Here is a 14,778-nt window from a genome sequence, read left to right as displayed (position 1 = left end):
TTTGGTATGCATCTCTTTTATTCCAGATATAACAAATTTTACTCTGCATGAGATTTTGCCTTACAGAAATTCAGAGCTGATCATTCTTTTTCAGATCATAACTTTTTCTTTTGGAGTAAAAAATTTTAATTTCAAAAAACAGAAGTTCAGAAAAGAAATAAGAATAGACCTAGAAGGTGCGATATTTCTTTTACAAGGTCATATCAGAAGTAAGAGCCAGTAATTGAGTCTGCAACCATGCTAAATTGCACTGATATTTTTGTATGTTTCCCTTTAACACATACATGAGGAGTTGTATTTTCTTAGATTCTGCAGCCATGACTAGACAAAGACGGTGTAAAAAATAAATTATCAATGTCTGTGGTCATATTTTAGGCATTGGACTCTTTCTGACCAAATAAAGACTAAGTACTCTGTCACAATATTTTGCAGTCAAAGTTCGTTGCTGATATATATTTTTTCATGACCGTATATGTTTTATGACTTCATTTGAATTCTGGTGTATGGCATTTGAATCTGGCAGCATCAAGTCAGTCATAAGAAACTTAAATTCATATAATAATGGTCAGATCTTGATTTGAGTAGAGCACACCTCTATGTGTAATGTGAAGATAATTAGTAATTTAAAGAGTTGAAACAATTTATATTTTTTTTTCCTACTCCCAATATTGATACCTCATTTATTCATGATCTTCATCAATTTATCTCAAGAAGCAGATAGAATTATGAGAAATGACTAATCATGGATATATTTTTTTCATTTTCCTAGGTGCAATAGCTGCTATAAGTATAGTTTTTAATCAGTGGCATAAGTGCAACTATCATAACTAAGCATTTCCTGTCAGTTTTGTCTTCCTGGGGCTAATGATTTTTTATAATTTTAAATACAAGGAAAAAATAAGGGAAGGCCATATCGGTGATTATTCAACAACAGCTTTGGGTAGCTACATCCAAAGTCCTATTTTTTTTTTTTTCAGAATGCTTTAGAAGTGTTTTCCTTTTCTTTCAAAAATAATGATGATCACACTCCTGCTTTCCCTCCACTTGCTTTTCAAATTGTTTTCATTTCTGAGAGAACAAGAATTCTCAAAACCAATATGGAAACTTTTCTCATAATCCCATAATTCTTTTTGAATTAATATGAGACCTATAAATTCAAAGTAAAACTGTTAGTTGCAGGCAAGAAGCAATGATACAATATAAACGCACGCCTGTTTTCTGAAAAGTAAATGGTGATTGTCTTTTCTAACCTGAGGAGTCTTTTGACATTTTCCAAGCATATCTGAGAGGCTTTCTGGAGAAAGAAAGAGAAAACTAAATGTAGCATGTCCTTTGAAAAAATAAAACTGTTTTAATGTTTTTATACATATATTGTTTTTCAGGTTTTATTTCTATTTTTAAAAGCACGTGAATTATCTACTTTTGTCCTCAGTTATTGCTAACCATAAATCTAAGACCAACTTCAAGATCCATTATGATTTTATACAGCTGGCTTTTTTTTCACTATAAAAAATAGCTGCGTCATAGTTCTTTAAATTTGTAGCACTGATATCTTTAATTTTTAATATTTAAATCTTCAAGAGAATACTGTGAGTTAACGAGGAATGCATTAGAATGTAATGTAAAAGAGAAATCATTAAGAACCTCTCCATCCCTACTGCTCACTTGTCATGATTTTATGTTTTTTGGTTTTCAGTGTTCCGCATCATAACATCATGTAGTGCAATGGGAGTTAAAGCGTTAATGCTCCAATTCCAGGTACCTATCCCTATACATTAAGAAGTCATGGGATCTGGCCCTTCTGGGTGGGGCGGTCTCTTACTGCCTTGCACTGGGTGATGGAGGGTGCTTTCCTAGCCGTTCCAAGCTGTTCAGATTTGACTCGGTCTGAGGAACTCTCTCTCTCCCATCTTATTTGATTTATTAGTCTCAATTTCAATTAGATTGTATTATACTGTGTTATCTTGCATTTCGATATCATGGTTAGTAAAATAAGTTTTCCTCCATAGATCGTTGCCACTGTTTTTTTCTTCCTTCCTTGGGCCCATCTCCCATCTCCCTATCCCTTTTCCTTTTCCCTTCCCATTTTGTGGGGCTGGGGGGTGGGTGGGGAGGGCCAGGGGCCTACTGCCCCCTTGACACAGGCATAGATTAATCTAGTTAACTCCGTGACACCACTGAACTGCTGTGGTTGAACAGCACTTCAATACCACAGAAATAACAGTAACATGTAACTTGGTTGATCCATTAATGTAGATATGTTGTTCCGATGTTGTTTAGTTGAATTCACTTAGGTGAATATTTATAATATTTTCCAGGTTCTAGGCAATTGATATAATAAATATATTGCTGAAATCTACTCTTACTGGCAAAATGCGGTAGAGAGTTCAGAACTTGTTTAAAAGTGAGGGACATAGAAATGATCAGAGAATGAAAATTGAGGTATATGTTTAATGTACTGGTTAGTTTAGATAAAACCTGAGAAATTCCAGGAAATGTGTGCAGTCTTCCATCTCCTGTGTTCATATCTATCATTTATATTTGTGTTTGCTGTTGGTAGCATTTATTTGATTTTGTTATTTGTTTGTTTTTATTACTTAGTGTTCACAACCTGCACAAGCAGATCACAAAAACTTGCAATCAATTTATAATCTGATGTTTGACCTTGGAGCAAAGAGGACTTTTAAGCTATATGTCGTAGTTCCCCAGTGGTTACAGATTTAGTTTAGAGCTGCTATAATATTAATCCTCTCATTGTGGAAAGGTACTAACTGCTCATCCTGGTAACCATCAGTTTAACCCTGAAGGCCAGAATTATAGACTATTTAAGAATCTCTCAGCATTGCTTGTGGAACAGATTTATGATCGAACTCAAGCAATGTTTTTAGAGATTGTACAAGTGCATTTTCTTCAAAGGCCATAAGTATTCTATTAGCCTCAAAACACATTGCTTTTCAAATAAGACTGTTGTGTATGAATGGATGCAGGTTCAGATCTTTGACTTCTCTTTGTGTGCTAAGTTGCTAAAAATTGCCATATTGAACTGCACATTTTAGTTTGGATTGTTCGAGTGGGTGATGCTTCCAACTAGGAGCTGCTTTTACAAGCAAGTCTGTACACATTTTTCTAAATTCCTGAAGATGTAAAAAAAGTCATGGAAGAAATGCAATTCACTTCCCTTAATTTGTCTAAAAATCGTTTTATCAATTTATTCCAAACATATGTCTAAGATGCCTAATTTTCTATTACCCAGTTAGACTTTCTTCCGGTCCAGTGGTAGGCCCGGAAGTGATATTTACTTCTCTTCCATAGAGTAATTAACAGGGAAAATACAATAATTCATTTGAAAATAAAGTTACTATGCTGTTTTCTGTTGTTAAAAGCAGTAGCAGAAATAGGACAGGAAGGCAGTGTTTGAGGAGGTAACCAGCTGGCCACACTGAGTGCCAGGGAGCTCTCCAGGGAAGATGAACCAGCCGTTGTGGACACTGATGGCAATGGCAGGGCAGTGCCCTCATCAACAAGGCACCCTCCCAAAGCTCACTACCAGGGCTGGATTGGGAGTGGGAGGACTCTGTTACTGCCCAGCAGTTAGCTAGACGGGCAAGGTGAGTGAGACATCAGGTCAGAGGTTGATCTGGGGGCCCAGCCCAGGCAGGATTCAGGCTGGGCATGCAGCATGGCTTGGGCTTGGCAGCCCTTGCTTGGGCTAAGATGGGGAAGGCCCTAAGTGGGGCGTGGCAGGGCCTGTTTATGGAAATTATACCCTCAGGGACATAAGACATAAATTGTACCCTCAGGAACATAAGACATGACTGAGATTGATTTGTCTCCAGAAACTGGATTGTTGCAAGTCCTTGGGAGGCCTCTTTAGGGCCTATTGTCTATCAGTGAAACTATCAATGGAAATGTTTGTTCAACAGAAAAAAAATATGTACCTGATATTTCTCTGGTGTTCAGGTGTTTCACAAGTACTTTATGATATAAAATCTGAAACAAAGTCATTCAAGAATAATAGCGGGTTTTAAAAGAACGATTTTTTTTTTTTTTTCCAGATGCCTATCCTTTTCCTAAAGTGTCAACATAGATAATTCCTAGATATCTCTTGTTTGTTTGTTTGTTTTTAATTTGAAATCACTGTGAATAACTACTGACCTTGGATTTTTCTGCTTTTGAAAGGTGATTTTATATCTTCATGACACAGTGTTTTGGTACAGAACCTGATTTTCCAAATATATAAATGATTTATAGTTTATTTTGTATTTATCCCATTAAATGTAAAGTACTAGATTCCTGTAATAAGGATTTTTCAAAGTGTGAAATTGTTGTCTGTGTTTGAAAAATTGATTAAAAGGAACTTAATTTATTTGCATAGAGAGAAGAATGTAAATATAGTTTACATGTTGTAACTTACACCACTTGCAATGGTCAGCATAAAGATACGTGACATATTTCATTAAAAATTATCAGAATTAATTTATACATTTCCTTCTGTCTAAAGATAAAAGAGCATGGCAAACTCACATAGCTATAACTGTGTAGGTCAAGATCTGATTTCTCAGAGATTGTACCACGCTTTTTTCAGTTGTCATTGTTCATTTTTGTCAGATATAAAATAAATAAAGCAGATGTGAAAACCAATATTTAGTATGTAATTTTAATTAATGGTATTCTCACATTTTCTTTGAATTAAGGTAATTTTGTTACATTCATTGGAATGTGTGAATTACATGGAGGTAAGTTGGGTTACACACTATGCATACTTGCAAAAGATACCAAATGGAAGTCATGTCATAACAAAGAGATTATTCAGTGCACCAAAATATCTAATAAGCGTTATTTTACTGCAAATCTAATTAAAAAAGAAATGCTTTTATTTAGGGCAGAAAATACCCTGGAGCTGGCACTTAAATGTAGAATACCCTTCCTAAAAGCATTAACATTTGGGCTATGGTGTGAAAGCATGTACATAACCAGAGTGTTTGGTTTGTTTTCCAGTCCTGAACAAATTCATGCCTTCCATTTTCAGTTTTCTTACCTTACATATTTTCAGAAGCACATAGCTAAACATGGTGGCTAGAGTTCATGAAAGATTTATTGGTTTTGGTGGAGTAGTATAGTATGAATTTATTTGTTCATTTTGTATAGATGTACATCTATATTAATGTATCTGTTGATTTTAATTGTTTGCTTTCTCTTGACTACAGGCTGAGTGGACTGGACTTCACTGGAGGGAGTCATTTTGCTGGGGAAGTGGAGTAACTGTGGTTGTTTTCTCACTCTGCTGGCTGGAACGTGCTGTGCATTGTCAGGATTAAGCCGACACTCAAGACTGGGATGGGCCTTGGGAACAAACACTCCCTGATTTCTTCTGACTTTGGAATTTGTCTATAGCCAATCAACTACGTCACACATCAGATTTTGGTTTTTCGCTGCCTGAGAAAGGTTATGCTATTTTTGAATAGTTTTTTATTTTATTAATAATTTTCATTTTCTTTGACTCATTTTTCTACTGGTTGTGGGGAAAAAAAGAGTCTTGCTGATGTTGATTTAAATAATGTCGAAACCAATGGGACTCCTATGGCTGCCTTTGATCTTCACTCCAGTGTGTGTCATGCTGAATTCCAACTTCCTCCTATGGATAACTGCACTGGCTATAAGATTTACTCTCATTGATGGCCAAGCACAGTACCCAGTGGTTACCACAAATTACGGCAAAATACGTGGTTTAAGAACACCTTTGCCCAATGAAATCCTTGGTCCAGTGGAACAGTATCTGGGTGTTCCTTATGCCTCTCCTCCAACTGGGGAAAGGCGATTTCAGCCCCCAGAGCCACCATCATCTTGGACAGGTGTCCGTAATGCCACACAGTTTGCTGCTGTCTGCCCACAGTACCTGGATGAGAGGTCATTGCTCAACGACATGCTGCCAGTCTGGTTTACAGCCAATCTGGATACTGTGGTGACATATGTTCAAGATCAAAATGAAGACTGCCTGTATTTGAATATCTATGTGCCCACAGAAGATGGTAAGTACTCTAAGGATGGTGCTGTAGCTCACTTACTAGTTCTGCATGGGATAAGTAGCAAGATCTTTAAAGCATCTTGCTCAGTTTCTTCCATTTTTATTTGTGGAAATGGATCATGTCTTTGAATACTCATCAAAAGGAATAATTTGTAGATTGAACATGTTTGTATGAATTCTCTTTGATCAATCTGTGTAACATCACAATTTCATTTACAGTTAGTGGGCAGGGTGTGTAAGCTTACATCCTAACTGGAGCTAATAGTCATTCACAAGAGAAGAGAAAATAAACATTAGTCAGAAGTAACATTTTGTTTTTCATTGCATGAATGATACAAATGCTGCAATTTACTCATTTTAAAGCAGAACATTTGTTTTTTTCCCCTTAGTTTTATTTTAGTACCAATAAGCCTACAGTTAACTCTTCGTGATTTTAGTAGATGATAGAAAATTGTGTATTATTTCAGCCTAGGATTTTCACCTGTGAAACTTTTCAATCGAACGTATTTTTCTTCATTCATTAAATGTAAAACTAAGTAAGCACAGTTTTATTACACAGAACTCAATAGCCTTAAACTTTCATGTTTTCTGCATTCCTCTCTCAAGAGGGTTACTTTAAATCACCTTCATCCACTAAAAGATGAACACAAATAGAAGCACACAATCTTTGAATGTTTTCATGATCTCAGTCTTAAAAATTGCAGTGTTTTAGCATCCAAATGGTACTGCTTCTTACAAAACAAAACAAAAAACCAGAATCAACTTTTCATCAGGCCTCTAATGATTGAAGTTTATTCTATCTCACAACTAAATTAAAAACAAAATCTATTGGCAGTTATATTTAATATTCTGCTAAGAGCCAGTTCTTTCAGCCACTTAAAATGTAGTTACTGGTGCGTAACATGGCAGATTTCTCCCAGATATGCAAATCCCCTCACTTTAGCTGAGGGTTTGATTTGCATAACCAATGCATTGTTATTTGTCAGTAACCATACTCTAAATATGCAAATTCTGTACTTTATTTTAATCCTTCTGCCTTGATTGGCTTCTTTGCTCAGAATTTTCAAGCTGTTTGCCAGCAATAAGTGTACCACCTTCTTGTCCTCAGAAGCTGATGAAAAAAAAACTAGAATCTAAAAATAAATGGGAAATGTTTGGGAATACTGTGAGCTCTGCTACAGTACTGTGAAGCTGCTTAAGTGAAAGTTCTCAGAAACGAAAGGTGTGGTATGGAGCTCTGTGTGCAGGTGTGGGTGTGTACATGAATGTACATAAATACTTGAAAGAGACACTCTTTCCAGTTCTTTCACTGTTAGACTCTCATTTTACTCTTTGGGCATTTCCAAAGAGAGGTCACTCCGAAGTCTCTTTATATTTTGGATTTTATCCTGCAGCCTTTAGTGGGTTACTATGATGATTTGTCCTAAGAAAATATTTCAGATTAATATTTTATTTGTTCTTACTGAAGGAATATCAGCGCAGCTAACACAGTATCATTTTAAAAACCAATGTAAATAAATTCACGTGTTTGCCCAATCCAGTAATAAGAAATTTCTCCCAATAATTAAGGAAGACAGAAAATTAGAAATTGAAAAACATATACAAATTTGTAGGGGAAGAATAATAAAACACTGTGTGTTGAATGACAAACAGCCTATAAAGTTCCTTGTGTTGTATGTAACAGTAAATGAGGTTTCCTATTAGCTTGTAAATAAAAAGGACTGATAACTGTATTTGTATGCTTTTACAACTTTATGTCCACTTAGTTCCTCCTCCCCATTTTAGATTTTTTTTTTTTGTTTAAACAAAATAGCATGTAAAGGGAAACAACTTTCCTTCATATAACTTCTACAAAAAAAAAAAAAACCACAAAAAAAACAGAAAAAAGAAAATATAACTGAATAATGACAGATTAGGTTTGGTGTCGGTGATGAGCTGAAGGCAAGATTGTTCCTGTTCAATATGAAAAGCATTTTTAACAGGCTCCTACTGAGAACAAGATACTTAAAAATGAATACATGGAATACACGATGTTTTAATTGCAAGTTGTAAATCTTATCCCTAATTAAATATAATTCACTGAAACTTTTTTGGTGTGGAAAATATGCAATCTTCTGCTCACAGAGATGATTAAGAAGAACTGAACTACAAATCATATCTCTCAAGTTAGTGTGTTTCCAATTCACGCTAAACATATATAGCCTTAAACTGTAGTCCATACAATCTGATTAAACACATTATACTATGAGTTTTAGTTGGTTGAGATAAGTTCTTACGGGCATAGACCACAAAGTTAGTTTTTGAAGTGGGATCTCAAAGTGAGTGAGTTAAATTCATTTTTTGAGTTCTTTCTCAACTACAGATTTATTATAGAGAGTTTTGAAGCAGTCTTGTGTCTACAAGAAAAGGTGCATGTAATCATCCATACATCCATACCAAAGTATTGTTCTGGTTATTAAACTTAATCTGAACTGTTTTATGGTCTTAAAAAAAGCTTCAGTAAAAAGAATTGGTGAACAGCTCTAATGAATTAATTGTGGTAACACGCAGTGTTTACTTCAAACAGTTCTATGAAATTAGTAATCGAAGTGTTTGCTTGTTTTTGTTTTTTGTTTGCCACTGTATAGCATGGCCTGTTTCTTATTGTTTGAGCTGTCAAAGGGAACCAAATTTTAATCACGTGCTCTGAATGAAGAATTGATGAATAAATGCACTCATTCATTCATCTGATTTCAGAATTGCTTCACTGGAATTCTGCCAATATAAACTAGAGGAAACAGGAGTTGAATCCAGGCCCTTTAACTGTGTAGATAAGATTATTATTTTTTTTTTAAATAAAATTGTTTCAAATATTAATGATCCAGAGTAAAGAAACACACTGATACAAAATTCCATAGATCCTTAAAATACCTGGAGCATCTAGGTAAAGAAATTAAAATGTCCACTAAGCATTCTATGTCTCTATTAGTAATTGCCTTTTTATTTTTATTTTTATTTTTATTTTTATTTTTTATTTTTATTTTTATTTTTATTTTTATTTTTATTTTTATTTTTATTTTATTTTATTTTTACTTTGAACCACGCGATTCTAGATGTCAAAATGTCAGTACCTGAATGTCTTATCAGAATTTCCATATAAAAAATGTGACTGAAAACAAAAAAAAGAGTCTTTGAGAGTCTTTCTTTTTAGATTATATATTTTTTTAATTTTAGGCAAAAACACAATTTACAGTAGAAATCGAAACGTATATAACAGACTACTCTGTCAGCACTGACCATATAGTATTTTATTTTGTCACAGTTGTTCACTGGGCAAATTTTTTATGCTGAAATTTTCTGTAGGTTGACTTATATTCCAGTATATTTTGAGAATTTCAATATTTATTTTCCTGTGTGGAAATGGAAAGAATTTGTACTATTGTAATCTACCAAGAAATATTTATTTCTTAGTAATAAGTATAAATTAAAATGCAGTTATTTTAAAGATAATTATAAGCAATAGACATTAAAAAATTAAGTCCTTTGTTTGTCAAATCTATAATCATAAGAAATTGCTCAGAACTGAAACAAAATAACTTACAGTAAAATTACTCTATCCAAATTATTTTCCAAACATTCAGCTAGGTCATCTGAATAAATAATATCACTTTTGTGGGAGTGTATGTTGTATTCTCTACTTTTTCAGTTATGATCAACAGTAATTTTCCACAAGAATACTTGAATGTCAGTTTAGAGGAGGTCATCTAGGGAAATGATATTGAGGACAGTCTGTTTATTATAACTTCAGTCTGAATATGGGTTTATCTACAGTGGAAATGCTAGATTGAAGAGGACACAGACTGTTAATCGGCTGTGCTTAATCCCTGGCCTTTATCATTTGAATCTGTGGATTCTGAAGGAGATTGCTAACTCCTATCATAACTGGAAAAAAAATATAGCAAAAAGTAAATAGAAAAGACCTTTAATTTGGATTTCTTTCATGAAAAAATTAAGACTTGTATTAATGTCAAGATAAAAAAAAAAAAATTTGTTGCTGTTGTTATTTAAAACCTACTCTCTTCAGATGAAAACAGAAAATTAAAAAAAAAAAGATTTTTTGTTTTCTATACATGATCAATAGTAAACATATTTACTTACTTTGATGTATTGGAAGAGGGTTCATTTTACACAGTGATTAGCTAGTAAACCACCATATATCTATTAGGAATTAATTAAGTATTTAACATCTTCTGAGGTCTGCTCATTAAAAATACTCTGTTGATCTTCTATCTCATTTACATCCCTATAAACACAGCTGAAGTGACAACAAAAGGTGGTAGGCAGTGATACATATTAAGGCTGAATGAATAAGGTGTAATTTTTTATTAGACTAGGAAATTGAGAAAATTGTCTGGGATTAATGGTATGGTTAGTGTGGGTCAACAGTATTTATCCTCTGAGCAATAGTGTGAAGGAAGGTCACTTACAACTTTATTTTCTGTTTCTAGTCCACTAAGCAATAAAGAAACTTGAACAAAACTGTTAAAGAAGAGATGTGTTTGGTGGATTTTCTAGCTTGCATGCTGTGCCACTTTGTCTTATTAGGCAGACGTCTGCTTCATATATAGCTGAGCATTTGCAGCCTTCTCTACATCATTTCAGTTTAATTGCATCATCTGTTTAATTTGGAAAAGTATTTTATGAAAATCATATTGATAAAATTAAATTGGTAAAAATTTGTTTGTAAAATTGACTTCTTTATTGGGAGGAGGGAAAGAGAAAGATAAAGATAGTAAAAAGAAACAAGATGAGTCTAATTTTGACAACTATTTGATGGTACAAAACAAAAAAGCCAGCTATTCAGTAGCTTCTTTATGAGGAATAAGAACCTATGAGTAAAAATAGTAACATAATGTTTAATACATATTATCTTTGTTGATTTATTAGTAGGTGATAATAGCAACTTTAGCAAAATTTATTTTCCAAATACACTTGAATTTCCGTAATCTTTACCTTCCTAGGCTATATATGTAGTTCCCAGTTTCAGTAGATATTTATTTGGTGTTTATCACATAATATAAAAAATTTAGTCTTTTTGTGTTTTTTCCACGTATTTCCTAAATGAGTCGCTACTTAAGAAATTAAATTTAGATTTTATGTAAATCTTTTGAAGAAATCCAGAACCTGGTGTCTATTGTTTACATGCCTATAATTTTAATACTTTCTCAAAATCTTTCTTATATGCTTTTTAAAATCAGTTATGATTTGTATAGTTCTTACAGAAAGGTACAGTTTTACCTGTGTTGTCTGTTTTGGGTTCTGTTTAAAGCATAGGAGATTAAATATTTAAAAAAGCATATGTAGGAAATGTTTTCTTGAACAAATGATAATGTTTGAACACTTCCAGATTACAAATAATGTTTTTCTACCAAAACACAATATAACAACAGTTTATTCTCAGTTTCAAGATTGTCACATTCTGTCAATATTGATTTATTTTTAAATTCTGCCCTTCCAGTCAGTTCTTTGTCTTCTTTGGAAAGATACATATTGAGTATCAAAACTGTACTGTTACTCAAAAATTGTTTGAGATATGCTAAACCTTGTAAGGAAAAAGACATATCCTTTTGTAAAATACTTGTATAGCTATCGGAAGTGAGAGGAATTAATGACAGATAAAAATTACAATATGAAATCATATTGCTGGAATTACTATGTATAATCCCAGTTAAATAAAAACACAAACTTTAACAGCAAAGAGAAAATAGCTCACCATCGTAAAAGATAAAGTCCCTGTTGTGTCAAAGCACCTCAAGCCAATTCTTTCACTGTTAGGGTCCAATATGTCCCCTCCTCTTAATCCAGAAATATTGCAGCATCTGTGAGAAAGAAGAAGGCATATGTCTCACTACCCTCTGCCTACTAGGATAAAGCTGTGGGTAATCCAGGCCTTTATTTTACATTCTTGCTTTTAACAGTCGCAAATACCTTCTGACACCAAAGAACAGGACTCTAATCTAGATGAAATAAAGTTCTTAAATCCTTAGAGCTAAACTCAGATTTAGTTGTTGATTTCAGAATGCTGTTCTTCCCTCCAAGAGTTGCCCATTCCACAGGCACTTTACAGGATTGTACCCAAATGGCCTTTTCAGGAACTGATATGCAACAAAACCTAGAGAGAAATCTTGGTATTTAGCATTGCGTTATCTAATCTGAACAGGATTTTTGGCACAGTTTCCCAGAGTATCATTACTTTGTACTGACAAACCTGCTAGAATGGAGGGAGTGTTCTCAAAAATTACATAAATTAATGTTTTTTTCATGAAGACAAATTGATGTTATCATCATTTTAGTCAAAGAACGGTGTCTTTGCAGAGGCTGTGCCATTTGGCACAATGACGCAAAAGAAACAGACTTTAGTCATGTGGGTCATGAGAGATCAGACTTGCAATTTTACTTCATTCTGTCCATTTACTCTCACTAGTCTCTGCAGGGTGTTTCTTTCCTTGTTTCTTTTAAAAAACAAACAAACAAACAAAACACATTTTCCTCTACATTCCTGCAAAGCACTCCTATATATGCTGCTGCTTTTCAGTTTGCATCTTTTTGCTTTCTTCTAAAGCACAAATCAACCTGACACCATCTAAAACTGAGGCTCTCTGTTCTAGTGGGTCCCTGGCAGATGTCTTGTTAATTAATTGAATTAAAGATACTCTGATTTTAGTAGCATCTAGATTATACTATTTTGATTAGCTTTGATTTCATTCGGCCCATAGAATGCACCGGAAAAATTAAGGCTTTCTGAAGTTATTAATCTTCAGGGTTTTTTTGTTTGTTTGTTTTGCGTAAGTCTGCTCAATTTTTGAAAATTATTTGTATCTTTTTCTTTGGATTTTGTTCAGTTTCCCTTATAGCATTAATTGCAGCGTCAGACAAAACCGACGTTTTCTGCATAGCTCAACTTACTTGCAAGGCTCATGAATCATTCTGCTTCTATGGAAATGCTAAAAAAAAGAAATTGTCCCTTTTCTGTCTAGCAGGGATTAGACCTGTTACAAACCTCAGAAATAATAGAGATTTGGGCTGATTTTCCAAGACAAGTATGCTTTCACCAAATGTTCAAAGGTAGTCTGGAAACGTAGAAAGAAAAAAAAACACAACAATGTCATAGTCATAGGTAGTGTGTAAACCAAACATTTTTTCTGCTCTATAATTTTTTAGGTATCTATAAAATAAGTCAACAGGTTTTATTTTATTTTTTTCTTTTTAATGCAAATCTCTGTCATTTGCTTCTCAGAGTTCTTGGCAGAATTGTTTGCAAGTGAAAAACATCTCCTGAATGTGATAGCTCATTGCGCAGTCCTTCAGTTTGTCATCCTTTCTAAAGTGAAAGTCCTCCAGCATTCAAGTCTTCACATTATAAGTGCATTTTACTTATGATTCCAGATAAACTTAATATTCTCAGAATGACAGACAATTATAATTAAATATGCTCACATTTTTTGATGTTTATGTATTAGCTTTTATCCAAATAAAAGAAAAAAAAAAAAAAAAAAGAGCTTATTTCATTTGTGATATTACTATTTGAGAGAATACGGCTATAATTATTTTCCAAGGAATTATGACTTTTTTAATGTAGAGGTTGCTTCTGGTACACAAAGTGATGAACAATAAGGAATTATTATTATAAAACCATGAAAATTAACTAATGCTTATCTGTTATCTGTTAGTGCTGATGTGTTAAAAATCCATTATAGAAATGTTATGACAAAGGAAAAATTATCTTCTAAAGTTCATGCTGCAGGCAAAAATTGTGAAGAATAATTTTATTTTCAATGCTAAGCCAACTTTCTACCACTGCACATAGGGAATTTTAGTCACAAATAGAATTTCTGACGCCTTGTTCCAAAATGTTTATTGTTGCTGGTTTGGTGTTAAATGGATTTTTAATTGATAGGGTGTGACAAATTTAATCTAATGGAGAGAAATTACTTGGTAATTTCAAGTAACTCAAGTAACTATACGATTAATCACTTGTAATGTTTACAAGCCGTTATAGCTGGAAATCACAGATACATTGTTTGATTTAGTAAATATGCAATAGGACAAATTAAATCACAATCCAAATATATACATTTCATTCTCTTACAAATAAATTAGAATCAAATTATATTTTATATGATATATTTAGTTATATTATATTTATATGGCTATACATTTTTTAGCAATAATGCTGCATTGACAGTACTGCCCCAATGGTTCTGCTTTGACTTGCTATTCCTGCTTCATTCAGCCAGCAGAGGGAGCACGAGTTACCAGTAAACATTATTTGAGAGCCTCACAAGTGGTACTGGTGAATACAGTAGAAAAACACGCAAATAGGTCCTCCTTTATGCCCCTTTAGCAGATAGGAAGGTATCCTGTCCACATTTGCAGATCTAAAAATTACAATCACAAAATTGGACTGTTGGTTCTATTTCTGTGGACTGGAATTCATTTATGGAATAAAACCTACCCAAACAAAATATGCACTCAGACAAATTTACAACAAACTACTTCATTTTTATTAAATAATGAATTTTTATATAAAAAACAAGATGAGGATGCATGTATTTGTAACTGAATAGCAAAATTATTCTACTGAGTTGAAATTCTTACAAAGCTTTGAATGGCAGAAACTTTTGGTCTCTTAGGTTATGGTTAGTTAGTAAAAACATTCTTATTTTAAAAGGAATCATTTTACCTTCCTAATTTATAACCTCTACTTAGTTGGT

At 33.4% G+C, this 14,778-nt stretch overlaps 1 protein-coding gene across 2 annotated transcripts in view; it reads left to right on the top strand.

Annotated features, from left to right (window-relative positions):
- The first annotated feature begins 5,211 nt into the window (after positions 1-5,211).
- NLGN4X (neuroligin 4 X-linked) overlaps positions 5,212-14,778 on the top strand; it is a 114,489-nt gene continuing 104,922 nt past the window's right edge. For both annotated transcript variants that reach the window (XM_031557517.1, XM_031557518.1), the window contains exon 1: positions 5,212-6,029. In XM_031557517.1, coding sequence (XP_031413377.1) covers positions 5,558-6,029 — 472 coding nt within the window. In that variant the 5' untranslated portion in view covers positions 5,212-5,557. The remainder of the gene's footprint in view (positions 6,030-14,778) is intronic.

The sequence above is a fragment of the Meleagris gallopavo genome, chromosome 1 (genome assembly GCF_000146605.3).
Source record: "Meleagris gallopavo isolate NT-WF06-2002-E0010 breed Aviagen turkey brand Nicholas breeding stock chromosome 1, Turkey_5.1, whole genome shotgun sequence".
Taxonomy (NCBI): domain Eukaryota; kingdom Metazoa; phylum Chordata; class Aves; order Galliformes; family Phasianidae; genus Meleagris; species Meleagris gallopavo.
The sequence above is the reverse complement of the archived record's forward strand: the minus strand, read 5'-3'. Positions and strand labels throughout refer to the sequence as shown.